This window comes from Apiospora hydei (genome assembly GCF_038363865.1).
Source record: "Apiospora hydei strain CBS 114990 chromosome Unknown utg000006l_segment0_segment0, whole genome shotgun sequence".
Taxonomy (NCBI): domain Eukaryota; kingdom Fungi; phylum Ascomycota; class Sordariomycetes; order Amphisphaeriales; family Apiosporaceae; genus Apiospora; species Apiospora hydei.
Genome location: NW_027117365.1, coordinates 2,934,855 through 2,961,874, shown reverse-complemented (window position 1 = coordinate 2,961,874; position 27,020 = coordinate 2,934,855). Strand labels below are relative to the sequence as shown.

General features: G+C 54.2%; 8 protein-coding genes across 8 annotated transcripts; 4 read left to right on the top strand and 4 right to left on the bottom strand.

Moving 5' to 3' along the window:
* Positions 1–180: 180 nt before the first annotated feature.
* On the bottom strand, positions 181–1,305 carry PG997_008122 (uncharacterized protein; the record flags this gene model as incomplete). The annotated part of the gene is made up of 5 exons (XM_066812437.1): positions 181–391; positions 442–745; positions 786–987; positions 1,051–1,117; positions 1,175–1,305. The coding sequence occupies 5 exons, from the start codon at positions 1,303–1,305 to the stop codon at positions 181–183; spliced, it is 915 nt and encodes a 304-aa protein (XP_066667779.1).
* A 2,535-nt stretch (positions 1,306–3,840) lies between these two features.
* Positions 3,841–5,451, top strand: PG997_008121 (Clr5 domain-containing protein; the record flags this gene model as incomplete). Its single annotated transcript, XM_066812436.1, has 2 exons — positions 3,841–3,992; positions 4,356–5,451. 2 exons carry the CDS (start codon positions 3,841–3,843, stop codon positions 5,449–5,451), a joined length of 1,248 nt encoding a protein of 415 aa, XP_066667778.1.
* Positions 5,452–6,630: 1,179 nt separating this feature from the next.
* PG997_008120 (Clr5 domain-containing protein) lies at positions 6,631–8,754 on the top strand (the record flags this gene model as incomplete). Its single annotated transcript, XM_066812435.1, has 4 exons — positions 6,631–6,748; positions 7,051–7,294; positions 7,354–7,892; positions 7,952–8,754. 4 exons carry the CDS (start codon positions 6,631–6,633, stop codon positions 8,752–8,754), a joined length of 1,704 nt encoding a protein of 567 aa, XP_066667777.1.
* Positions 8,755–10,374: 1,620 nt separating this feature from the next.
* On the bottom strand, positions 10,375–12,355 carry PG997_008119 (variant SH3 domain-containing protein; the record flags this gene model as incomplete). Its single annotated transcript, XM_066812434.1, has 3 exons — positions 10,375–11,586; positions 11,634–12,068; positions 12,113–12,355. 3 exons carry the CDS (start codon positions 12,353–12,355, stop codon positions 10,375–10,377), a joined length of 1,890 nt encoding a protein of 629 aa, XP_066667776.1.
* A 5,249-nt stretch (positions 12,356–17,604) lies between these two features.
* PG997_008118 (uncharacterized protein) lies at positions 17,605–18,412 on the top strand (the record flags this gene model as incomplete). The annotated part of the gene is made up of 2 exons (XM_066812433.1): positions 17,605–17,791; positions 17,967–18,412. 2 exons carry the CDS (start codon positions 17,605–17,607, stop codon positions 18,410–18,412), a joined length of 633 nt encoding a protein of 210 aa, XP_066667775.1.
* Positions 18,413–18,991: 579 nt separating this feature from the next.
* PG997_008117 (alpha-1-2-mannosyltransferase alg9) lies at positions 18,992–20,927 on the bottom strand (the record flags this gene model as incomplete). The annotated part of the gene is made up of 3 exons (XM_066812432.1): positions 18,992–20,047; positions 20,106–20,784; positions 20,857–20,927. 3 exons carry the CDS (start codon positions 20,925–20,927, stop codon positions 18,992–18,994), a joined length of 1,806 nt encoding a protein of 601 aa, XP_066667774.1.
* A 1,045-nt stretch (positions 20,928–21,972) lies between these two features.
* PG997_008116 (uncharacterized protein) lies at positions 21,973–23,796 on the top strand (the record flags this gene model as incomplete). The annotated part of the gene is made up of 1 exon (XM_066812431.1): positions 21,973–23,796. The coding sequence occupies one exon, from the start codon at positions 21,973–21,975 to the stop codon at positions 23,794–23,796; it is 1,824 nt and encodes a 607-aa protein (XP_066667773.1).
* Positions 23,797–24,209: 413 nt separating this feature from the next.
* PG997_008115 (uncharacterized protein) lies at positions 24,210–25,094 on the bottom strand (the record flags this gene model as incomplete). Its single annotated transcript, XM_066812430.1, has 1 exon — positions 24,210–25,094. The coding sequence occupies one exon, from the start codon at positions 25,092–25,094 to the stop codon at positions 24,210–24,212; it is 885 nt and encodes a 294-aa protein (XP_066667772.1).
* Between the last annotated feature and the right edge of the window lie 1,926 nt (positions 25,095–27,020).

Genomic DNA, 27,020 nt, shown 5'->3' with positions numbered 1-27,020 from the left:
CAATGCCAGTTGAACACCCCCGTACCATGAACAGCGTCGTTTTCGAAGAACGCCCGTGTGAAGGCTCGCAAACTTGAGCTCTCCTATCCCAACTAGGCCTCTGCAAGAGGTGCTGTAATGTCGTATAGCTTCGGCAGCCAAGGGAGAACATGCCGTGTGAGACTTGCGTACGTCTCGCTATTAAGCGCCGTCGCCAACTCGAATAGCACCCTCCTGGGTGAGACCATAGGCCCAGAAGCCTTCAATGGAAGCAGTGTTGCGCGACATCTTGTCATGTGTAGTCAACAACCAGAAACCGAAGATGGGCTTGGCCAAAACATCGAGGATGGCGTAGCAGACGACCTCAGCATCCACGTTCATCAAGCGAGCACCATCACCGATTCCCCAGACACTAAAAGGATGGTCAATATCTTATTCAGTGTCGCACTCAGGAAAACTCACATGGGGTAGGCAGTCCAGAGAAGCAGGGTGTAGCCAGCAATCATGGTGAAGAATGTCTTGGTCTTGGTGTCCTTGTTCGAGATGGCGGTGCGGCCGTTGATGGCGAGCTGGTAGACGATGACCAGGTAGGCGGCGCAGCCCATGGTATAGTATCCCCACTTCTGACCGTCGCTGTTACCAAAAGCAGCAAAGAGACCGGTGAGAACCATGATGACGTCGGCGAAGATGGCGACGAGCATACTGGCACCGTTCAGGCCGGCGAGGAAAGCCAGATCCGCCAGCAACAGGGGGTGGTCAAAGACCACTGAAGAGATGTCAGCATCTTTCATTTTCGTTCGCATCACTCAACACCTCCAGCGCGAGACTTACGTCAACATAGCGTGCCCAGTACACCTGGCGCGAGTAGACCTCCATGGCGGTGTGGTGCTTGGTGGTCTTCTCCTTGTAGACGTGGAAGTTGATTCCATCGCCAGAGGCCATGGCGAAGTACGAGATGAAGGCAATGGTAGTGATAAAGGCAGTCAAGACATGGAACAGGCGTTTTTGCTATCAATGGTCAGTTACGACGAGATCAAGCATAGTCCTCATGGAGTCATAGACTATACTAACAACTGGGACTCTCATAGCCATTCCGTAGAAGGCGAGCGACGACAGGGCCATGAAGACGGTGACGACCCTGCAAAAAATGATTAGTTTGGGGATCCAGTGGTAGTATGCACCTGGGTTTACTCACCATAGCGTACGCTTGCCAGTGTCAGTGGCGACATCAGTGAAGTAGAAAGTCGGCAGGTCCGGCGTGACGGTGGGGAAACTGGTCGGCGTGGCAGTAGCCGTGGCCGTGGTCTTCCTGAGAACTTCCTCCATGGTGAAGACGATGGTACTGAGCTGATAAGCGGTTGCTAGAGATTCACTGGCGAGTGAGTGTTGAGGTTGCATATAGTTTATCTCGAAATATCCTGATACGTCAGAGGCTCAAGAGACACAAGATAAGCAGAAAGGCGTTTCGTTCGCTGCCAGGCATTCCCCTCTCCCTATTTATGATACGGGCCCCCGAAGAGGGGTCGGCATTTCTCATTACGTTTTGGCAGCGTGCGCGGTCAGCAAGCCTCATGTTGGAAGGGGAGAGGGATTCAAGGTTTTAGGTTGAGAAGTCGTGTCGTCACTGCTGCTGAGTGATGTCGAGATTGATCCCTGTCGAGCACCCCCTCTAGCCACACCATTGGACGATCGAGAGTTTGCCCACCGCATCGATGCGCTGCATCAGCCACCTGTGATCTGGGCCGTCCACCTCCCGGGCATGCTAGCAGGCGATACCCCCAGACCCTTAACCTAATTGCCCTGCCTTTTATGCTTCAAATCGTCCCAGATGCTCTCGTCTAAGGTTCCCGCTTGGGTCTGGTTGGTTTTGGATCGTTTCTTGTCGCTGCGGGGTACAGCTCGGCGGGCTTCAGATCCACGTGCGGGAGGCCGCAATTGAGTTCCCGTACGAGGTGTTCGAACTTAGGTGTTACGCGAGGCAGGCTGTTGGTTTCCAGTGAGCGAGCAGCTGCCGGCCAACGAGACCAACACGTTCAGGGATTGCAGTTGCAGTCAAGCAAGGTTCCATCAGAGTGCTGTCTTCTGTATCTCATAGCAAACCGTGGGTCCAGAGTGGGGCCTCCGTTGAGGCAGCCCGGGGATCTATCCGGTCAAGATGATGCTGTCTCGTACGACCTCCTCGGGATCTTCGTCCACTTCAGACGTCGGCTTGCCACGGCCTACGGCGGGAGATGTGCAGAATGATGGCAAGCAGTGCCAGTGCTTCGCGCGCAACATATGATCAATGCGCCTGCGCATAATAGAGTTAGTGATCACTGCGGTTTCTTGACAGGAAAAGATTGGATGTTTGCGGGGGTGGGACCAGACGCTGAGGGCAGAAGGCGCGAGCTCGGAAATATCCTTAGCGGCCAAGGAACTAAGGATCCGCCAACGCGACCATTACCGCATCGATGCTAACCCGTCTGTGAGGCCGCGAGTCTGTGACTGAGATCAACCACCAAGCTTCGAGGTCGCGAGAGTTCTCGGCCAGGAGATTCGGGGTTTGAGGTGAGATGCAAGCGGCAAGGAGGCACGATCCAATTCGGCATAGCTTGAACGCCTTGATGAATCTTGATGTCTGCCGATGCCCGTTTGAATCCTAGCGAGCTTCGTCCAACCGCACCTCAAACAGAAAAGCTGCACGACTACAGAAAACATCCCGGCGATAGTCTACTTGCACGGCACATCTCTGGGCCCTGGGGGCTGGGGGGTTCTTGATAACAAAAATGTCCGTCTTGATGAGAACCAAGCTGCCATGGCCCATGGGCGGCGAATTTGTGGGAGATCTGAACGCCCATGGCCCCAGGCAGAGGATCGCGAGCTCTTTCACGGTTGATAACGTGATTGCGCAACATCGAGGCCGCAAAAGGTGAGATCGCCACTGCAGCACACGAGCAGAACCCGTTTTGGCGGCATGGGCCCATCAAAGGATCAATAAGAGTATGGGAACTACGTAGGTCGTATGGCATACGTCAAATACTCGGCCTTCGGTCTCAGCCGACTCTCCGGGTCATAACTTGGTACTGACATATCCCTCCTCTACAGGACAAAGTTGCCAGGCAACGTAGAATATACTTTTACGAGACGGAGGTGCATACCGAGTAGTGGTTGAAGGCAACTCGAAAAACAACAGGAAGCCGTCTCGTGCGGGTTAGTAGAAAACCCCCAATGCCTGGAATTGCCTGACATCATGGAAAGAGAGGAGCGGGAAAGGAGGGGAATGAGGGACTCAGGGACTGGGGGATTGGGGGATTGGCGCCCACAAGATTGTGGTCCATGTTCTTATTTGCTATTTGTGGTCAAGCTTAGGATGCATAATCAATATGCGGACCCCTTCAGCCCCAAATGTAACGCCCTTCCCCAAAGCCGGACCAATCATCAAGGGATTTTGGCAGTGAAGACGGGAGGATGTTAGGCAGCTACATACTACTAATCCTTGACTGATTGGGGCCCCTGCGAATTGGTGTCATGGAATCGACATCCGGTGGTGGGAAAGACCCAGAACGGTTGGTGAGTGGCAGATTGTGTGGGTTAGTGCCATGGCGGGCAGTGTTCCAGTGGGTAGACAGGGCAAGAGGGGAGGAAAGGGCTGAGTGTGAGGATCGGAAGGAGCGCTGCTACAGAGCTAGAGAGAACGAGATCGATCAAAGAGGGTCGAGCCTCGACGGGTCTCTTTCAAAAGCCCGCTCTCCGTCTCGCTTACCTAACGCTGGATGGACTATCCTTCCTCTCAATTAATCATCATCGAATGATACCAGTCATCGCCCGCATTTGTTGAGAAGCTAGATGCAGGAAGTCGCATTTGGCAATTGACCTTTTCCCATGACGCCCGTCTACACAGCGTCGGACTACCCAACGGCAGAAGCATCGCGCAGGACCACAGAGCAGGGGTGCGTCGATGGAGAGAGCACCCAATCGCTCCTCGGCCAGATGGACATGAACATGATGCTGCTGGACCCCGAGGCCTCGGACACGTGAGTCTGCGCCGCTCGCTCGCGGGCCCCTCCATTGTTCAATGACCAAGACCAACATCTCGGCTCACAAACTACAGCTACAACAACGAACATGGCATTCCAAGACCAATATCGCGATGCCCGGAAGCTGGGCCGCAAGCAGCGCGACGCTCGCCAGATGCTAGCCAAGCGCGGCTTCGTCGGACCTCCCAGGAATCCCATCGCAGTCGGGAAGAGCATCATCCGCACAGGCCCCATCAAAGTACTACCACTCTCAAATCGTTTGCCAGTATCGTCATCTTTATTATCGCCATCTTCATCATCGAGCAGTGAAGAAGACGATTCTGCAGCCGTTGGGGATGCAGTTGCTACGCGCTTATCTAGCATGCAGTCAGCGGCGGCAAGGCTGCTCCATCGCGCCAACTCACCGCCCCAGGTGCCGTTCCCCGTGAAGACGCCGGATATACTACGCTTACCCGAGGAATGTGCGCGATGCATCCTAGACTGGACGAATGAACGCTTTGAGAACCAGGCTTGGAATGCCTCCAATGACTGGGGCATGGAGCTGGGTCCTAAGATGGGGCTCTGGACGAACCAAGCTGGTGTCGCGAGGGAGGTGGTCCTCCGCGGCGACACTGAGGCCGGTTTCCGAATGGTGCAGATTTGTTTCCAGCAGTACCAATCTATCATACGGACAGAGCAGCCGCCCGAAATGCTCCTCAAGACATTAATCGTGGCCTTCTACATGTTGCAAGCCGGCCCCGAGCTCGGCGCCTCCTTTGTGCGGTATTCAGCCAGCCTGTTCCCCATAGTACTCGGGGAGAACCACCCAATCAGTCGGATATGGCACCACATAAATGCCCTCGGTGTCGTGTCGATTCGGCCCTACCTCTGGATGATTCTGCAGGCTTGGTGGGAGTCTCTCAAGCAGCGTCTGGGCACGCGCCACAAAGAGCTTGCCGTGCATCGACTTGAGTTGATTCGCAGTTTGCACCGGTTTGGCGGCCTATCGATGATGTCGGCAAAGGCCGGCATCCAGCAGATGGTGGACGACATGGCTGCCGACGTCAAATACTGGACGTTGGATTACGTCATGTGGGCGAAGCTCGAACTAGTCACCATCTATGTCGAGGCAGGTCTCGACACCGAAGCCGCCGAGCTGCTCGAGGATATCGGGAGACGGATCGAGGCCACGCCAGACGGCTATGACATCTGGACACAAACCGTATACTGGTACCTGAGGGCGCAGACCATGGAGAGCCTCGGGCTTGAAGATGAGGCGCTTAAGTCATACCAAGCACGATATGACGCATGTCTCAAGGCGGTTGGTCCGGATGCACGCCATACTGTTCGTGCCCTGGGCGAACTGGAACGCTACAATCGCATGATCGGCCGCATAGAGGTCGCCGACCAGCTACGGACGAGGTTCCACCAAGGGTGGAGGATAGTGTGTGACCGCGCGGCAGCTGTCAATGACTAAGATGCCCTCCGAATGCAATACCAATTCAGAGCCCCTGCTGTACCCAATGCCCAAATCGGGCTTGTTCGTATCCAAATACGGTGACGGGCGATCTTCGGAATTCCATCTGTAGCGATTTCCGTGTGTAGATATCCGAACAGGTCTCTTAACGTCGGAAAAGAACAAATCATCACAGGGTGAGTTAACCAAATACGGTTTGTGCTCGGGTCATATATTGGACATGACGAGCTTCTGGACGGGTCACTGCGCGATCTCTCATTGGTACCTTGCACTGGTGGGAAGTCGATCACCCGCCTACAACCATGTTCTGCGGGGTTTGGCCAAGAAGCCGGGTCATGTATTACTGATACGCATGCTGTCCGCCACCACGGTGATCTACGAACCGGTCAAGCATGTGGGTACGAAATGTTTTCACCAACAGCCGCTGGGAACGCACGCTTGCATCGTGAGCACCTTATTGTCAATAGTGTTGCCCACTGAAGGTTGTGTGGGCTTCATCCTGAGTCGACCGATAAACATCGTACGTTGCTGTTGGAGGTCTAGCCATCGGGAGCCAACAACGGTTCGCTGCCCCTTAGTCAGCCCTAGATTGCTTCAAGAGCGCGCAGGCTCTTGCTGCTGCTCCAAATCCGGCTCAAAGGATGGAAAGGAGGGCGTCTCGGCGTGTGGTACACATCATGATGAGTGTGTCCATCCCCCTTTATGTAATAGAGATGATGGCTTTCCGACACGACTGAGGGTACTGTTACGCGAAGGCTGCATTGAACCCTCCCGTTGGGGATCTGCATCGGGGTTGGCCATTCATTTCCCTTCCGTTGCATTGGCCCCCTGCCTCCCCGCCCCTGTTCGCCCAATTGCTGACGTGCGTGCAGGCTCGGTATTTGGTTGCGTGCGCTGGTGTCTCCGCGGAAGCAAGTGTGTGCCAGCGAGCGTTTAATATATGACCCGACCGTACGGGACCATTGCTGACTGTTTTTGTTTAATTCGAGCACCGGCCCCTTGGTTCCCTTTGCCACGGGCATCTCACTCCTTCCCAAGGACTCTATGCTGGCTAGTGCGGCGTTCATGCAGCAAAGTGCCCAATTCTATTCTTATCGGTTCACACACCAAGCAAGATACACCTGCCTGCCTACGGTAGCAATCGTCTATATCCTGTGTGCTCTGTCTGTGCCTTTGGCCATGGAGTCAACCCTCCTTTTCACGCCAGGTGACCTCAGAAGCGCCGGTGACGATGCGAGCAATGCAGGGCAAGCATTGCGCGAGAGGTCGGGGAGCAATGCTCCCAACGTCATTCAGAGTATGCAAAGCCCATCACAAGATTACCGCAGGCATCTGCATTTACATCGTTGCAGCCTGCTGCGTTCAGTTACATCTACCCTCAATGCATGATGGCGGCGTGATCTAATCTATGCCTCAGGCTATGAGCCAATGCCGAAATCTGAGTGCTACAGTCCCCCGGAGGGATTACCGCAATAGTCCAACCGTTTCAATTAACCGACGATCAAGGTACATCCCACGTGGCGGCTTTGCTTTTGACTGCATTACTCGTTTGCCTGATTGGCCTGCAGATTTGCTAACCGTCAGCACCCCGTCATGCAGCTTCGCAGAGCCTCTTGCAGCCGCCTGCAGGCGAACCCGGGCGATCAACGCCCAAGAAGCCGAGGCGGAACAAGCAGCAGGCCGAATTCTCTCGAGCCCATCGGGGCGTGGGCCGCATCAGCCAGTACAGCGAAGATGAATGGGACGCCTACAAGGCGACCCTGTATCAGCTGTACATGGTCGAAGGGCGGACCCTGCAAGAAGTCCAGCAGATCATGAAGGCTGCTTACTTGTTCCCAGCCACGTAAGTCTTTGATAACATCGAAAGCAAGATGTGGTACATGCTAATGGTTTTGTTAAAAGTACCAAGATGTTCAAGACGCGCTTCAAGCGCTGGGGCTGGTTCAAGAACATCTCCCGGAAGCATCCCAGTCGCGCCCGGGCCATCGCCGCTGCCGCCACCACCGCCGGCGAGGGCGAGGAGTGCTCCACGGTCACGCGGGGCCACCGCCGCGGGCGGCTGATGACGCACATGAACCCGGCGGTGGCGGCGTCAGTGGCCCCGCGATGGCTGAACCTGCCGGACCACCTGGCCTTCCAGGAGCTGCCGCTCGTGACCTCGCGCGCGTACGTGCGGTCGCAGTTCGAGGGCCAAGGCTGGGTCGCCGAGGCATTGGGCACCAAGCAGGTCCGCGCCGACCACGACCGCTTTGACTTCACCGAGTCCGAGACCACCATCTTGTGGACCCTCCATCTCATGAAGATCGGTTGCGTCCGCGAGGCTTACGAGACCATCCACGCCTTTTGCGAAACGCTCAAGCAAGGGGTGACGACTCTCCACCCCCTGATGCTCTACGAATTCTGGCTGCTGTGGCGCAAGGCCTATGATATCTGTGTTATGGGTATGTTTACTTATCTTGTTCATTTGAAGGATTGTGTATAACCAACTAATCTTTTATAGTGCACGACGACAAGTTCGAGCTGCTCCGCTCCCTCATCACGTTCCTGTGCGACGCGACCGAGAACAACTTCCGCGGCACGACGGTGTCGTCGCACCCAGTATCGCGGATCCTGCGCTTCAGCCGGTCCTTCCTCGAGGGCGAGTGCAGCGACGCCGTGGTGACGCATGCGCTCAACAGCGGCATGCGGGCCAGCGCGCGCACCCTCGAGGAGATGCTCGGGCACGAGCACCCGACCATCCTCATGACCTGGAACACGCTGGCCTGGTACCAGCGCGGGTCCGCAGCCTCGAGCAAGAACTTTGTCCGGCAGTACCGCAAGGCGCTGCGCAAGGCCGAGGACGACTTGGGGCCCGAATCGCCCGTCGCTATCGGCATCCTCTTCGATTTCCTGTACCACGTCTTCTACGTGCTGCAGGAGACCGAGGAAGAGGAAGTCGCGGGGTTGACAGACACGGCCTGCTGCGCGCGGTCCATGGCGGAGGACCTACTGCGGCGGTGCGCGGCGCAGATGGACACGACGCCCGGCGAGCCCCTCGTCATCATCTTCCGCGCGTACGCGTCGGCGATGCTGATGGTAGGCATCCTCGAGCTCGAGACGGGCGACACGGCGCTGTTCGGCGAGCGCATCGTCGAAGCCGCGACGACGCTGCGGCGGCGCAACTACGTGCAGATGGCCCAGATGCTCGAGCTCGACTACGGGGACCTGCTGGCGGCGCTCGAGGAGGGGAAGAATCTGCGGTGCTTGCCGCTCAACTTGTCGCGGCCACGGTGCTCGGATGCGGAGAGGGAGGTTTATGTGTGAACGTGACCGAATGGCGTACTTGGTCGGGCGGAGGGTGTAGTGGTTTGTGATGAGTAGCGTGTTGTTCCCTTGGTGCCGTAAAGATATCCCATCGTTTGTATATACTTCTATATTTCGCGTGAAATTCAACATTGTCTCTCTTTCACCTACTGACACTCCTTCTCGCTACTTTCTAAGCCCCCTCACCAGCTCTACCTTGCCCTATCTTTCCAGGTCGCCTCGAACAGAATCTCCACCTTCGCGTTGCTCGTGCCGCACTCTTTCTGGATAATGCCATATACCCACGGCCCTCTCGGCCTGAAGATTGCCCGAAAGGGAAGTAGTTTCCCCGTCGTAGTTCCAGACGATCGGCTTAGGTATAACTACCCGAGGTGTGCGGATTGCCACTGGGCGTTCAATTAGGCGTGATCAACAGTTGGGTCGTCGACTGTTACATCTGGTTTCAAATACAGACGGGCAAGGTAGCAGTCGTCTGCTTCTATGCCTCGTGGGGTTATGCTAGTTCTAGATCGATCAGATCAACCAGTTGGACTTCTGGCCTTACACGCAAGGATGAGGTTTCAAACACGAGTCTGTAGATAACCAACCCCTCGACAGCTGTTTACATGTACATGTACTAGGTCAACAGTGTTATGTCTGCAGGGTCTGCGTGGAAACAACGAGTTCTAGGTTGGGCAGTTCTATTCACTGGGATAGGGTCATAATACTGTTTGTGGGACGCATGCAAGAGCATCACTAGATTGTTTTCAACTTTCTCAACCGTCTATCTTATCTACACAGCATCTGGCCACCCTGCCCTGCCATCAGCACTATTCTAACAAAGTGCTTACATGGCCATCCCCCAAATGAACTAGCCGTCATCGCCCAGCGGCGAATGGCCCCCTGTCCACTACCATCAATAATACATGGGCCCTGCCTGTCGCCCAGTTCCCGCTCCGAAACACGTCAACCACAATCATGCCCAAACGGAGGACATCCTGTCCAACGCCCAGGTCGCCATTGGATTCGTTCCCGCAGCACTGTGAAAATGCGGCGGGGAGAATGTAGGCATTGCCAATGTTCTAGTGCCTGGAAGAAAAGGACCAGAACCAAGTGTGTCTTGGGGGTAGCACCCAAATCCACATGAAGAAAATTAAGATAATAAGGATCCCCGAACTACCAGCAAGCAGTATAAGCAAGCCTGGCAGATTGTTCGAGCATCATTAAACTTCCGAAGCGTTCAGACCACGAGTGAACACACCACCCTTCGCATAGAACCAGAAGTTGGACAAGAAAGTACCAGATTGCTCAGCTCTGAAAAGCACAGAAAAAAACCGCGTACAATCGGGGTATTCGAAGATGTCAACGCTGATCTGCGCAGCGGAAAACGCAGGGCGACACCAAGTATCCGCAGTCAAAGCAAATGAAGTACGCAAAAGAGTAAAGAACGTGTCGCAAGCGAGTGTCGAGAAGGTTGTTTTTTCAAGGAAATGGGGTTTTGAGATTCGTCAGAAAGTCGTGAAAGGCCAGGTGAAGACCAAAGCGCAAGACGCTCAAGTCTAGCAGACCGAAAGGAAGTAATTCGACACCGTTGTAGAATACGCCGAAGGAAGTCTATAAGCCGTCCGTATGATTTACAGCCTAGTATGCCTGACCGGGCACCGGTTTCCTGGCCACAGGTCTCGGTGGTGCTTGTTGCTGCTCCTGCTGTTGCTGAAGGGGGCTAGGACCCGGCGGGGTCATGCGGCGTGCGCTCTTGCCACTTTCGCTGCCATTTCGCTGCCGGGGGCCAGGAGACTGTCCTCGCGCACCTGCAGGGCTCATGGGGCGAGGCCCAGGAGAAGCGGGCCTTCCGTTCATAGGACCACCGGGAGATTGGGGACCACGCATGCCCGCTGGAGACTGCGGTCCTCGCATCGCAGGGGATTGGGGACGGCTCATGGCGGGCGACTGGGGACGGCCCATCATGGCGGGTGACTGGGGACGGCCCATCATGGCAGGCGATTGAGGACGTCCGCCTTGAGGTGTCATTGGCCGTTGTCCACGGGGAGCGCCACCGGGACCGCGGTTCGGGTTGATGGGCGGGCCATTGCGTGCGCCGGGAGGACCACCGGCAGGGCGAGGCTTGACAGGACGAGTGGACAAACAGGTACGCGGGACAACACCTTGTTGAGAACGGTCGAGCCGGATGCAGAGAGCCCAGCCATCATCGTACTCGTGCAGAAGTCTGACAAGCTGCCCAGCCTTCAGCTCCATCTCATCCTCGAGGGAGGGCTTGAAATCCAATTGAACACGGTGGACAGTCGAGTGAGCCGGACCTCCAGCTGCGGCGATAGCATTCGCGCTCTGCGACGGTCCGGGGGATTGACCTGGAGCAACTGAGGTAAAGCTGAATTCGGTACCAGTGGGGCTGGGCTGCGAAACGAGAGACGGAAGAGGAAGAGGTGCTTCATTAACTCTGGTCAGGTCAAGCGGCTGAGGAACATCTTTGCGAACAGACTGTTTGCGAGCAAGACCAGCTCCAGAGGCGGCGGCGGCAGCAGCGGCAGCGGCAGCGATGCCGTTAGGGGCTTGTCTAGGCGCATCGGTTGTCTGAGCCACTCCAACAACGTGCTCGGGCGCATCGAACGGGTTGTTGGGCTGTTCCATGGTTGCAGATCGCGAGGCTCCGTCGTAATGCTCTGCGTGGTCGCCAAAGGGGTTCTCTTGACTGTTGCTCTGGGCTGTCATCGGGCGTTCCCAGGGGCTTTGGCCAGCCGGGCGGTTGGCCTGCGAGTTGGAGGGTGCCGGTCCCAGGGCAAGAGCCATGGCAGCACCCTTGCTTGAACGTCGCTCGCCGAATTCCGGGAGGAACTGAGTGACCGGACGCAGGCTCAGGCGGGGAGCAGTGGCCGTGGTACGCGTGGTGTGCGTCGAGTGAACCGAAGGTTGGCGGTTGTGGGTTGCGGCCGCTGCAACTGCTGCGCCGCCGAACGGGGGCTGCTTTTCTCAGCCTCCGCCGCGGCGCGCTCCTTCTCCATTTGCTTTCTGCGCCTGCTGAAGAGGAAGAAAACGGCCAAGCCAATTATCAGGAGACCGCCGAGGACACCAATGGCGATACCTGCCTTTACTGCCGCGCCACCGCCTTCACTAGAAGAGTCTGATGCGGCTGAGGATGAGGCCGACGGGGTGGCGACATTGTTGGCGGCAGGGTCAAGGGTACTGCTCGCTTGGTTCCGGGCGGTGGTAGGAGCGGTTTCGATAGCCAAGCCGGTGTGGTCGCTGAAAGCTCCAGCCGAAGTAGGAACAAGCGACTCTGGCAACACACCCCCGCCATTGCTTGGCAGGGCCTGAGCCTTGAAGGGGAGAGATCAGAAGTAGCTGCCGGTGAGACCGCTACAGTCGGGTTGCCGTCGGCACCGGAGCTCATCGTTACGTAGCCACCAATTTCTCCTGTGAAAGTTGGCGCCATCGTCTTGAATACCGTCTTGAATACCGTCGAAGGGGCGGGGGCTCTGATTTCAATCTGCGCTTGGTCGGGAGACTTGTGCGTCAACTCGTTTGCGATGTTCTTGATGTCCCTCTTGATATCGTCCCACTTCTCGCCCACCGACCGCCGGTGAAAATGCTTGTGATTAGGCATTTTGAATTACTTGCTACTCGGTAATATGTATGTATTGGCGATTTGTTGTACTGGGGTCGTATTAAGGTTGAATTATGAACCGAGATTTACACAGGCGCGCACGAGGGTTGTTTTTAAAGTAGGGCGCGCGCGCTTCACTGCATCGAGGTGGTGGTGCGTGGTATGTGTCGGTAGCCGTGTGTATCGTACGGGTCCTCCTTGTGAGTAAGTTGAGTGCGGGTGATAGACCGCCAGTCAAACTTGGTCAGTGAATGTAATGCGCTCAAGAGCGTCGTCGTGAAGTTTGCACGTCAAGTAGCTGGATAGGCTACTTTCGGGTTTGGATCCGGGTCGAGAGAACGAGCGGAATGTACGCGCTTGGTGTTGACTGGGTTAAGCAGTGAATCGAATCGTGCTGACCAGCAAGGCGTTGTGTTGGTGAAATTAAGGAATGGGATCGAAACCTCGGATATCGACGACGTCGTTTGTTTTGACAGGCGTGTTTGCAGTTGAGTCGCGAGGAGGGGGAGGAAAGAATGGAACGAGAATTGGTCGTGATAGTGAGGTCACAAGCCAGATTTCTCTAGGGTAGGGAGGAGAGGCCGTAGGGTCGCAACGACTTGACGAAGTAAGGGAAAAAGAAGGAAAAAGGCGGGAGAGGGGACGGGAGGAGAGAAATGGTCGTTCGTTTTCCTGGAGAGGGCGTGTGTGTGAATGCCTGGGCCTGTCTGCCCGAAGTGCCTGGGTGCATACGATATTGGGGCCCCGGCACAACTACCTGGGCCTACCTGGACCTGCCTGCGAGCCTGCAGCTAATGAGGGTACAAGGCCCAGGAACAGGCCAGGAACAGACAGGGATCAGGGATCAGCGCTTTCTCGCGACCAACAGCCGCTAGCCCCTTTCAGTAAGGCGGGAGCAGAAAGAGCCCGTGGGTGGAGCCACCATCTGGCAGGATCGGCTCTGAGTGGCTCAAGCTGGGAGGGGAACAGTCGAAGATCACGAACATCTCCATCAATTTTGGCTGACCTGCATCCTTTACAATTTCGGGCCATCAGTGCGTGGTATCGGTTATGCTGGGCTCTGCTATTCACAGCGAAGAGGCATTTTGTCCAATTTTGGCACCATCATGCCTCCTGGATTATTGTCGTATTTACTGTACACTGTTCAACTGATGCGCGTTTTCTCTATTTCTGGATGGTGCGGTCAGAAGCCGAAGCCGAAGATCAATCAATTGATGCAAAACATCTTTAGGCAAGCTGGAGCTCTTAGGGTTGACATAGCATGCAATTTGCGGAACATGTCTCCAACCTTTGTTTACTTTTCTTTTTTTGCGGAGGAAGCCATATTCGTACGCAATCACATACACACATCACAATATTGAAAGCAAGCGCATACGTATGTTCTCCTGCAATAGAATCAATTGACGGGGGCACATGGCCACGTTACATTCGATTGATTTTCCCGAGGACCAAGCCCAGCCTGTGTTCGGCAGAGCATGAGCACCTGTCATTTTCGGGAGACACAAGACAGACAGACACGCAGGCGAGACAATTACATACGCAGCACAGGCCTGACATAAAAGGCTCCTCACTCTCTCTGTCGGTCAGTCAGTTCTGTCAATATCCTCGGACCCTCAAACTTTTCGAGATTGTGCAAACAACAAGCTACCTGACGGACACGGGGGAGGTAGGTGAGGAAGGCGAGCAGAAGACCCAAACAGGCGGCGGCTTCTTCGTAGCGCCCGACTAACTAAAACCCCCTTAGCCCAAACCCTGGACTGCAGGTTGCCCAGCGCTGGCTCCGACTAAAAAGCGCTAGCCAGGCACGCAGGCAGCCACGATCCAGGAACACGAGCTCTTTGATTGGCCGGCAGTGCAGAGCTCCAGCTGCTTAGCCGAAATGAGCTTTCATCATGCCATCCCATCACAGCTACTAAAACAGTCCGCGGCTTTGGGTGAGAATTGGAGTACCTACTCCGAACGCCGCCCTGGCGCTTTCACGACGGTGTGGTCGGCAGAGCAGCGCAGACCTGATGATTGACTTCGTCGGCCTTCTTCCAGAAGCAAAAAAGACAGACTGGCATGGCAGCTGGCAGCAACCTGAAGCTGGAGGCGTCTACTAATACTTCATATTCGTATTCTGGCGGCGAGACTTGAAAGCCACGGACCTCCAGCGGTGGATCGATCATCGAGCAGCCCAATCATAGCAATGTCTAGCTGTTACAGGTGTTTGTTTGTTCCGATTGAGTTTGTCCCAAGGTTTTCTCAGGATTCTTTTTTTTTTCTTTGTTTCGTTTCAACCCGCGAGTCGCGTTTGCATCAGGGCAATCAGACGATCTCTCCCCAGTTTCTCCTGTTGAAACTTGACAGCCAGGTGCAGGTCATCGCATCGAGCTAGCCCCAAGGCCTGAGAGCCAGGATATGCCCTCCTTCCTGGCTTCGTCGTCATCCCTGCCCTCGAAGAAGGCCGATCCGTATTAAAAATGGTCAGGGCAGTGCAGCCTTTTTGGATTGTTTTGGCCAGCGGTTGGCTCGTTGGGTGTGAACACCACGCCACGCGCTGTGCTGACGATGATCATTCGAGAAGTTGGAGACGGGCAGCAACAACCAACTGCACTGCAGTGCGCAAGGTATTTAGGGTATGGCGATGACGTTTTCTAATCATCACATACCATCGCATTGTCAGCATCCTTCTTTCTGCAGGACATTCCCGACCCGCCCCGGTGGTCCGGGCTGGCTTATGCCATGCCTCCATTCCCCCTTTCACAGCGCTGGGTTGGTAGGTATTCTCCAAGACATGCCTCATGCTTGCCTTCACGCGAAAATTGCAAAGTACCAATAATGACACCAAGTCAGCGCTTCTAGCTCGAAAGGTTCGAAACCCAACAAAAAAGAGATGATGGCCGTTTCGCATTGCGCGTTTGTGGCTGAGTGGTTCCCCGTGCCGCCCAACTTACGTCCCGCTTCATCTCTCTGCGGGTTCCTGGTCCGCAGGTTCCCAAGCCAGTCCACCAGGCCCGCTTCGCCAAGGCATCGTGAACGTCCATGTAAGTGGAAGGCAAAAAAGCAATACTGTGCCGCCATAGATGTGTGTATGCAATGCAAATTCGCCGAAGATAAGGAAGGTGCATTTTCACACCGCTACCCTGATCTACGTTTGCATCTTTGCGCCGGCTGAGGATCCAAACAGCTGGAGGTGGGCGTGCGCGGCCCGCGTTGCTTCTGCTTGGACATGCATGCACGCTCGGCTCTTGAGAACTCGTCCCGCTTTCTCCATAACATCAAAGGTTTTTTTTTTTTTTCTTTTTTTTTTCGATCTCGTAGCAAAACAATGCCACAGAATGCGATCCGGAACCGGCGTCATGCAAGAATAAGAATGGTATCCGGACGTTGAGGCTGCATGGTAGAGAGGTCTGATTCGTCGACGAAGCAGTGACGGAGAAGCGGTCTAATCCAGCCTTGAAGCCTCAGGTCTGATACCCCGGGCTAGTTGGAAGCCACTGACCTGAAGGATTCCCGATGGCAGTCGCAATTGCCGCGCTTCTGATCCATCTTTCTCGGCAGGTTTGTATTCAATCGGACGCTTGCAGCTGGTCTACATCTGTGTAGCTGCCTGCGTGTTTTACTGCTACTGCGTCTTCTTTCGCCCTTCTTGCCGGGTGGTGAGGCCCTGGGCCAAGCGATCGATCAAGCTTGAGCCGCCGTTCGCAGTCGGTTCCCACAGTCTTGAGATCGTTCTTGACTCCGTTGGTGCCGTCCTGGTCCACGAGCACCTGGGTCGTCCTCGAACCGCTGCTGTTCCGTGGGCGGCAAGAGATAACGCATGGCAGGTGGAAAGACTGTGCAGAGGGACCGTGGTCGCATTTCCCCCTTTTCCGGTATGATGCGGGTCGGCATCTCCACGTTTTGGCGATCGGCGCCCTGAGGAGATTCTGGGTACTGGCCGGTGCGGTGTGCATTGCCCAAACCTCCACGTGCTAACTGACGTAGTGAGTCCCAAGTTTTTTCCGGCAGGAGACTGACTGACTTATCATTCATGGAGCAGCCTAAAGTTGGGTGGAGGGTCTCGTTTTCGGCTTTGGGGAGAACATGGCGGCACTCCTTCATTGGGCGACGACCCTCAATGGGCTCTCCTGTCCCGGGATATCTATCACGACATATGCGCAAAGCGCGGGATAGAACCGCGCAATGATGCCGACGATCGCAGTAAAATTACTTACTCCAGAGGATCGAGCGCTTTGTATTACAGGGTTATCTCCTCCAAATTCAAAGTACATTCTCTCAAGGGACGGACGTCAGGCTGATCCGTCATGTCGCGACAATGATCGCGGAGGAAAGAATTCTTACACTGAATCCCTCTTGTGACCGTCTTGACCAACGAGCAAGTGAAACAAGGTATAGAAAACAGTATTTAGTAGGATAAAACATGAAAACGTACTGTAGACTTTTTGTAGATTCAATTTTGCTAGTTTTAGTTTATATTCGCTACTTGTTGTTCCTTTTAGCAGACTGCTACGATGTTACTGATCCTGGCGACAGGAATGGCATTGGTCTATGGTCATACTCGAGGTCCTCATCGCTAGAATAGTCTCCATTTATGGTCATTGAGATGACAAGTCTCATCGCTGGGCTCGGGGCCAGAGTTGAGACTCTCGTGCTCTTCGACGACAGTATCATTCCTCTTCATGGCGGCTGCTAGAGATCTTTACATAATTTCCCCGGAGACGGAACTGACGCCAATTCGGCCTTTGTTGAGCCTGAAATAGAAATTCGACATGTTGAGGGTGCGTGTGACGGGAGTAGATGCTGCTGATGATCACCTGCGTACCAGAGTCAGGGCAACAGGCGATATAAGGGTATGGTTGAGAATACAAACAGCAGCGACAAATAATATATTTATGTAAGCCCATATATGTGCTGCTAGTGGATCACACCCCAAAGGATTGGTTGTTGGAAAGGATGGTCTGAAAGACCAGTTAAGAGAGGTGAACCGAACCAGAAACGTCAGAGAGAGAGGCGACATTATATCAGGCCCATGAGCAAAATAGTTGCAGATTTCCCGCCAGCGACCAAGGATTTACCTCTCAGAACCATTCCGTCGCCACCTCAAATGTTCATGGCCGTCAGTTACAAGAGTTGAAAGAGATGAAGCGGACAAACATTTGAGGCTGCGACTGCCACGCCACTTCGTCAACATCGAGTCGTCATCACATCTCTCCGCATGCATTTACTTTTTCTCCGTTGTTTTTATATATACCTCTTCTCACAGCATGGGTAAGCTGGCCAATACCACCGACCGCCCCAGCCACGAGACAACTTGTACAGACAACGCAGGATACACGGATGACCGAACAGTTCCAAATAGTGCCAATTCCAGCACCGGCACGGCGGCATCATCATCTGCCAATATGACGACCAAAGCACATCCTGAAATGATAATACGGTACGCAAGCGAGGGTACAACGCACCAGAGTTAAATTGCGAGTATGCTTACCAGACCGTAGCTACGAAGCAAGCGTATAACTGGACGCCGACTTTTCGTCGGCGCTTCTTGCATACCACACTGCTAAGAGAAGCCTACAAACGCAGGTGGGATATCACGAGGCAGTCGACTGAGATGCCATCACTGCAGGATTTGCCGAGCAGGGTCCCCCAGTCCCAAAGGGAGTCCCAAGTGAAGCCGACGCTTCGCAGGCGGCCGTTGTCGCGGCGCGATCTAGGGCAAAGAGGGCCGGCAAGACGCTGAAAATCCTGCTTGAGAAGAAGAGGGCAATGGGAGAGGCAATCGCTCACATGCAACTGCCCGGGGACGGCGAACGAGAGCTGGAGAGCTTCGTCAGCGCCTTCGATAGGCTCATTTGGCAACACACCGTAATCGAGGCCGGCAAGCACCACAGGCAGCAGGTCCCCAACGGCCCGTCGACCTTATCCACACTACGGACCACGTACGGAGTCCTCGACAAGCTCGTGGACAACGGGAAGATCCGGCGCGGTAAGGACATGGAGATAGACGAGAACGGCTGGCCCAAGTTGTGCGACGACGGCGGTTTTTCACCCAACCAACAGGAGAACGCCTAGTTAGTGAAGAAGCGCACGACCTCCTGATTCACTGTGATACCTTGGCTCCGTATCTCCATTGGACATCTCTCGGTACACGATCCTGGCGACTACGCTGATGGCTGATAGGCAATCTGCTACTGAGTCTTGACAGACGTGGCGCGATCTGGCACAACAACCCGCTTGTGTACTGCTTCGAGAAAGCGGTGTACGTTCTTGAGTTGGAGTGACTGAGAGCCTGCTGTCTAAACATACGGTATAAGTAAATGATAATAGGATGAATTGATTGGTTGACTGCACACTCCGGGTTGCTGAGTAGTACACTGAACTTGCCCTCAATCATTTCACGCTTGATATCGAACCAACGTGGGAAAGATGGTGAATCGGTGTCAACTCAACACTAAAAACGATGATAGCAATATGTATATGGATCTCGCAGAGCCAAGTCTGCATCGTATCACAGGGGCAATACTGAAATTGCTTAATAACTTGTGACAATATGGTCGATCCCTACGTATATGATTTTGGAGGAATGTTATCGATATACACGACTAAAAATGGCACAAGATATAATAACCATAGTGATTAACCTTCGCCTTCTCATTTCTTCTTCTGCAGCAGACAATGCTGGCCCCAGTGTCTTCGGAACCGCTCAGGCACGAGCTTGGAATCCGGCACCCAGAGGACCCGAGCAAGCCAAGGCGTCTTCTCCGCATCGAGGAATGGAACACATTTGACCACATCCCAGTTCTGCTCATCGGCCACGTAGTCTGGCTCGTTGGGCGGGAGTGGTCCACCGCGCTCGGGGTATTGCGTATCAACCAGGAAGGAGCACTGTCGGATGTCGACATATTTGCCCATGTCTTCTTCATTGCGGTCGTTCATGCCGCTCGTAGGGAGCCAAGTCCCGCCAAAGAACCCAAAGCCAACACGCGCTTCCGAGAATTCACCTGGCAGTAGCCCGCGGAACTCAGATCGGATGAACTTGGCGTGCATATCGCGCGGGAGAGAGTAGGAACTGGGGAATCGATACCACTCCTTCCCGAGACAGACGAAATCACCCCGACCACCGACTCCCTGCTGCCCAGGTACGCCCGCGCCCAAGGGCGTGTACAGCTTCAAGGGGGCCGAGTAAGCGGTATACAGTCCGACGATGCGCGCCAAGCCGAGATCCAGGGATAAGAACAGAGTAAGGGTGACGGCGAAGAGCTTGAGACGCGCAGGGATGCGGCCAATAAGGGATTTGGGATCGGTATGCCCAAAAGCATTGAGGATAATGTGCAATGCCAGGGCAGCGTTAAGAGTCAAGAACGGATAAGCCGGGTACATGAAGCGTTCTTCCTTGTGTGGCTGTAAAGTGAAGATAGCCAGCCACATGTAGAACGGCATAAGGAAAATGATGGTGCGCATTCCTGACTGGAAGCCATGATGGCGTGTAGAGAACGCCTTCTGGAGCAGGAAGAGCGGCAGGGCCAGAAGCGCAAGCACGAACCAGATATTGAAGTTGATGGCCAGGTTTCGGAAGTAGAAGGTCCACGGCTCAGTTCCGTACAGGTCAGGGCCACCAGTCTGGGAGAACAGGTTGTACTTGACAATGTTCCACGACGCGATCTCGAACTTGCGATAGAAGAACCAGTTAATGGTACCTTCACCGAGCTGCGAAAACAACTGTTAGCATGGGGCTAGAACGACCAGGAAGTGACCATGTACTGACAAGTAGCAGAACGGTAGCCACAGCACCGCGGCCGAGGCGAATGAAGGCTTCGAAGAGCCGTTCCTTATCGCTCATCAATGCGAAAATCGCCTCTTCGAGGAGGAAGGGGGCGCAAAGAGCAGCAGCAAAGGGCCAGCCAACAACACCACCGACCGCAAACCAGAAGATTCCCTGGGACGTCTTCAGGCCACCCCGCCAATTCATAAAGGCTGCTGCCCCCAAGAGAGACATGTACATGGCGAAGCTGGATGGCAGGTACGCGGTGGCCGAATGGAAGTTACCAGGTGAAATGACTGTCGCGATCAGGAAGAAGAGGCCGATTCGAGCATTGAGCGTGAAGCTCACGACGCGGAACAGCAAGACCTGGCATAGTGCGCATACGAAAGCCAAGACATATCTCACGAAGTAGAACTCGCCAAGCTTGGTTGACTGGGGCAAGAGGCGCCTGATGTTGCCGACAATGGCGTGCAGACTGATGTAGAGCCAGCTTCGGATGGCAAAGTCGGGCGAGTACTCCCAGGTCTGCAGACCGTAGCCGTGGGAGAGGTAGTGGGTGGGTTCCCAGTAGTTGAAGGTCTCGTCGCAGTCTTGGATGGGAGCGCAGAGGGCCGAGATCATGTTGGCACCGAGGAAAATGTAGAAGGCCGTGATGGGTTCCATGGCGAAAGCCGAGGGGCGCCTGGGTGTTGAGGGCATTCGTTAGCGGGGCAATCGCCACGTTTATCGCAAGAGAGAGCTGGAAACAACCTACTTCTTCTTAGCATGGCTTGCCGTTGGGTGGACAAACTCGCGCTGCTCTGCTTCTCCTGCCGGTGGCGCCATGGTGTGGGATTGCAATGTGGTGCAATGGCTGGCAACGAGGTGTTGGTGGAATTGGTGGGAAGTTGTCACCTTTCAGCTGCCCGCACCAGAACAGCTGAGCTGGAGATTTTGGTGAGGCTCGCAAGGGTCTTTTAGTGCATCCGAGCAATCATGACGTGAAGCTGCCACTGGAGCTCGGGGGGTGGTACCTAAGTACTTACTTCGTAGCTGTACCCGCACCCGCCAAAAGTGCCAGACGGTTGATTGACCAATCTGATTCAGATGAATCGGACCAGAATCAATTGATCCATCTTGGCAGGTGCTTCCTTCAGATCGATTTCCATACAGCACCTGCAGAATCAGCCTGCTGTAGTACAATTACACATGTAGTAACATCGACCTGGAAGTCCTTGGTTGAATCAAAAGGCTTACAAAATACGGGCACATTTTGTCATCTCATGCTTATCATGGGCTATGTGAAGACTGGACCTAACCCAAAAATAGCCCATCCGATGTTGAGTCAAGTCCGAAGTGGAACGGCACCGGTCAGTGAAAGCAAAAGGCCGGCGAGCTTCTAGAGACAGTACAAGGTAAGTAACGGACAGGAACGTAGAGAACGGCGGCTGGAATTCCGTACCGAAATTCTACAGGCGACAGGCCCCATCGTTGCGCAGCTGCACGGGGCTTATCAGCCGGCGCTAGCGGTATCCCGAAGTCTAAATTTTGGTACTAGGCCAGGCTCCACTGGACTTTTTTTTCCTTGACAGGCTACTACTACAAGTAGAACCTTCATAACAAATCTCTACCGCTTGGTTGGCTCACACCGCGATACCATTCTTTGCATCATCCCTCTTTTAGATCCAGTAGGCATCAGTACCGCCGCCAAATAGATCTGTCGGCCATTTTGTTACTCATTCTTCGTTCTCCAGGCATACAAGCAGACCCAAGTGGTGTGCGCGAGCTCTCAGTTCCTGCGACCATTGGCGACTTGCGCCAGTTCAGAAAACACTAACGTCTGAACTCCATACATTGATTCTCGGAACTGGTCAGTGAGATCACTTTCACAATGGGTTCGCAGTTCTTCCAGATTCCTGGGCTGTCAACGTTGTCGCCGCCGGCACAACAAGGACCAGCTCAAGTTCCGCCCCAAGATCGGGTTGTCACGGAGCCAAGCACCTCGGAATCCCATGAGAAACAGACTCTGGCCAGCAAAAACGAGGTGTCAAAGGAGCCAGCGGGCCAAGAAGAGTCACCCGCATCCATGGAAATTGACTCGGCTGAAAATACCACCAAAAAGGATGATTCTGCTTCGACGGCCGTTGAGTCGCCTTCCAGTCCGCCTTCCTTACTTCAGAGTTTAGAGGCCCAGCTAGGTTCCTTCGCCGCTCCCGTGGAAACCAGCAAGCCATCAGAGTCACAGCCCCCCACAGCTGAGCAGAATACGGCAATGCTCGACCAGGGCACTGAGGCCCAGGCTCCCCTGGCAGATGAAGCGGCAACGCAGGCCGAAGGTGATCAGCCCGAATGGGAAGAGGACTCTTCGCCGTACGAGTCTTCATCCGATTCCAGCAGCTCTGACGATTCCGATGATGACTCGGATGATGACGGAGAGCCGCTGCTGGACCCCGAGACCATGGCGCGCATTCTCATGGAGGCCGAATCAGATGATGACGGCGAAGGCCGTGGGAAAGGTGCCGGCGCTGGCGGTCAACTTCGGACCAAAAACGAAATGCCTGAAGAGGTGATACCGAAGCCTGATGTCACCATCACGCCCGAAACCAAAATGGAGGAGCTAGGCCATGTCGAACATATTGTTGACAGCATCATCGTTGTCAAGTCTAGCGCCACTGGCGAATATCGCGCGCTGGAAACGGGTTCGGTTCTTTGCAACGAGGACAGGGTGGTCATTGCCGCCATGGACAACATAATTGGAAGTGTGCGCGAACCTCGTTACACGGCTCGCTTCACTAATGAGGAGGAAATCAAATCCTTTGGCCTCTCCGTTGGGTCTAAAGTCTTCTTCTTCCCCGAACATTCCACTTTCGTCGATACTGGGCCCCTGAAGGCCATGAAGGGCACAGATGCAAGCAACTGGCATGACGAGGAGGTGGCCGAGGACGAGATGGAGTTCTCGGATGATGAGAAGGAGCAGGCCTACAAGAGGGAATTGAAGGAGAAGAAGAGGGCGCGCAACCCCAACAAAGCCGGGGCCGCGAATGGCCCACCTAGTAAGCGTGGAGGTCGTGGCGGATACCATGATGGCACGTCACATGCTGCGGCCGATCCCGGCTCCTTGAAGTATGATGACGAGGAAGACGACGATGGCCCTTATAGACCACTGGCCCGGCCTGCTGGCTTCGGCACCGGCGCTGCATCGTCTACGCCATTCAGCCACGGATCTGGCGGACCTCATCGCTGTGGCGGTCGTGGCGACCATAGAGGCCGAGGGCGTGGCCGTCCGCATGACCGAGGTGGACGTGGCGGCCGCGGGTACCACCGCGGCGACTCCGGACAGGCATCGAGGTCGTATGGTCAGGAGACGCAAGCGCCACCTCAGCAATTCCCGAATTTCGCTGCTCCACCTCCCCCGCCGCAGTTTGCTCAAGGCCAGTACCCTCCAACACTGCCCCCATTTTTCGGAGGCGCCGGTGGTCAGCAGCCAGCAGCTCCCGCACCCTACCCGTTCCCCTCTTGGCCACAGAACATGCCCCAGAACTTCATTCCCCCGCCACCCCCTCAATTCCAACAGCAGCAGCAGCCACAGACGCAGAACGCGCAAAATGCTGCATTCTACAACCCCGCGTTCCTCGCGGCGCTACAGAGTCAAATGCAAGGGCAGAACCCGCCCCAAAACGGTCAATGGCCTTCTCAGCAAGGGGGATCTGGTTAGTAGAGGAGACTCTAAGATTGCTGTACCGGCTATTGACGATACTCACTTGGGGGCTGACCTTGAGTTCACATACAATTAGCGGAAGCGGGAAGGAGGGAGGGAATCGAGAAGAGGTGAGGTTAGAGATAATTCTTGCGCATTAGTGGTTTCGCCAAGGGCTGGATTCAGCGCAACAAATACGAAAACCCGATTGGAAGACTGGGGACGCCTTCAATCACATAGCAATAACCGAGTCAAGCGGTATGCTGATCATCAGAGTTTAGGTCGACTGTTTGGCTGGTGATCTCGATTCTCATTATGCTGAATACTCCAGCGTATCTCCTTACTGAGAAGCACCTCATTCTCGCGGACCCTTGCATCACCGTTTTCTCGATCCAACTAAAGCTGATTGATACATTCTACTTGTCCCTTTTTCAATTCTTCCAAATGCCATTGGCAGAACGTCTGCCCGGCAAAGGCTCCTCAGGCCTCTTAAGAGCACATTGAATCACATCGCGTTTGGCGGTACAATAAGGTACGCCAACCCAACTCAGTCTCCCCTTGAATGTGTCCTGCTGGCAGTCCACGAGCATATGGGGGTGCTGGTTATAGCGCCAGCTCAGGCCGCCGGGCACGTAGCTGTGATCAAACTTCCAAGTCAGCTCCGGCTTGTCTTCGTTTTGCTTGGCGTCCCCGGCTCCCAGACGACTCGGTCTCAAGTAAAGGTCTCCCAACGCCTCCACGAACCCTTCTCTGCTGTTGTTCTTCGCAAGCCCCTGTCTGCTGCGCCTGTACTCGAAAGCATCGTAACGAGGGGCCAAAACCAAGCGCGATTCGCGGCACGCGTGCAACAGGGCGAGCCGCCTTTTGAGAAGCTCCATGTCGGCTTTGAAGTGCACTGCGCCGGGGTGGCTGGTGCACCGACACATCTGCCCCATCTCGAGGCATTGCCCCTGCTCGGCCGCCATTTTCCAGATGATGATACGCAGCTCCGGCGGCAATTTGTTGAACAAGGGGAAGCTGGATGGGTTTCCCAGCAGAGCCTTAGCGGTACCGTCTGCTGTCCTCTTTGCCCTCCTCTTTTCAGGGATAGTAAGCGTATCGAGGTTCCGCGGCGCTTTCGGTCGTATTACTACGGCGGTGCTGCCTATCTCTGCCGCTCTGTCAGCTTCGGGGCTTGGCATGGTGTCGGAATTGCTGTCGGTATTGCTGTCGGACAGGTCTCTCGTCGGAGTTGGGTCCGGGGTCTGTAGCGCCGGCGCAACGACGTTTTCGCCCCTCGCCTCTTCGTACTCCCAGGCTAAGATGTATCCAACCATAGCGACGTTGATATTGAATGCCTTTAGTAATACAATGAGTAGTCGAAGCACGTTTGGGTATGCCGCTCTCGTCCCGGCTCGTCTGGTTGCCATGATGAGCACGAGAGCAAGTGCTCCTTTTAAATAGAAAGAAATGAAGACCGTTTTATGTCCGTGCATATATATAGAGACAATATGTGTTCAGTAATAGATGGGTACAGTGAGCAAGCAACGCTCTCATGCAGGCTGTTGCTATGAATAGCGGTATTCAGAGCAATGGTGGACCTACTAGAGCAGCGAGGCTTTGGGAGAAAGAGCTCTCGTGGTGAACTCAGACCAGACCTTTGTGGCATCGGGTCGATGCCAGACACAAATTTAAAAATTGAAGTATGTGAAGGTTGCCTATTTGAGGCATGTGCAAGAATGCCGGAGACATGCCGCAACTCGATGATCGGACAACACGGCCCCTTCACGAGATTTAAAAGCATCGAACTTGCTCATGGCCCAACAGACGTTTGATACAGTGAAGAATTTCCCGGTCAGGTGGAACACCAACTGCCTCATGTATCTGCTCTGGAATGGAAGCGGTGATCGGATAGAAAGCCGAGGGAAAGCTGCGTGATTGACTCTTCATATGAAAAGAAATCTTTCAAAACTCTGGCTACCTACCTACTCAAGTAAGCTCTGGTGTTTACCGGGACCGACCCAGCGATTTACGATGATTATGAGAGACGACGCATCTACCAGAAACAGATTCTCAAAAGTGAGCAACTTTGTATTCGGTTACCCGGAGATATAGCAGAGCAATATTTTTTTTTCAACGGCATTCGCCTCTGACCGATATCAATTGACTTTAACTTACAAACCTAGGTTGCTACGTCGTTTGGTAATAAGGACTAAGAAAGTACTACGAAATTACCGGGCATAGTTTAACGCCCCCTACCAAGTACACTTTTGTAAAGGTAAGAGAGTTAAACTTATCCATCCAGAGTAGTGGAACACAGGAATAAAGAATTTTCCCGAATCATATCGGATGACTCTTATCCGTACATCGACCTCTTATCTGCTAACAGGGTAACGTCTGAGTCAACAGTGCTCATGTCTGTGTGGCCTGTCCTGTTCCTGGGTATGATTCTATGAAACTTTAGAGAGCTTCATTTCCCGTCTGGTTAATGACCATTACTCAGTACATTTGAGATATGACACTCAGTGGGGGGAATGCTGTGCATTAGAGTCTCATGCAGCATTCTCGACATGCTTATATCACCCGATATACATCGCGCCACCATGCTTAGCCGCTCCTCTCCGAAACATAACCAGTCCAAGTCATAAATGACCCTGATGGTGGCCCCAACTTGTCCTAGAAAACGAAGGATTGGCCAACGAATCCGAGTTTTCCGTTGATATCAGCCTCTAAGGCAATAACGCTACCCCAAAAATCGCTAGCAGTATTAGCGCGTAGGCTCAGCCGCGTTATATTTAAAAGCACATCGCGCTGTCCGTCGCGCCTCTGAAGATTTCTGACGTTGCCTTCTACTACATCTTGACAGATCGTATATCGAAACTCCCGCGGAGGAGACTCGGACCTGGTCACCCCTTTCTAGATTCAGTTTCGGATACTGCTCGCCCCTTGATTCTAATTGCTTGTTTAAGAGCTTGAGTAGCATCCAGCGCATTTGAGTCCAAAATAGTTGCTCTGTTCAAAGTCTTGGCCGTTGAGAGTACTCAAAGTGAAAGAAACCTGTACCACATACTTGAAACGAGGCACGCAGGACGAAAGGTATCCCGGCATACCCCTGAGACGTGGATGAGCTACAGTACTATGACTGCTTTCAATTTTCTTGGTTACACATTATTACACTCTCTACATGCGAGATGTGATCGAATACTGAGGAGAAGAGAGATTACATACATTCTACGCTTCCCCACTGCTTGTCGAGCAAGAGC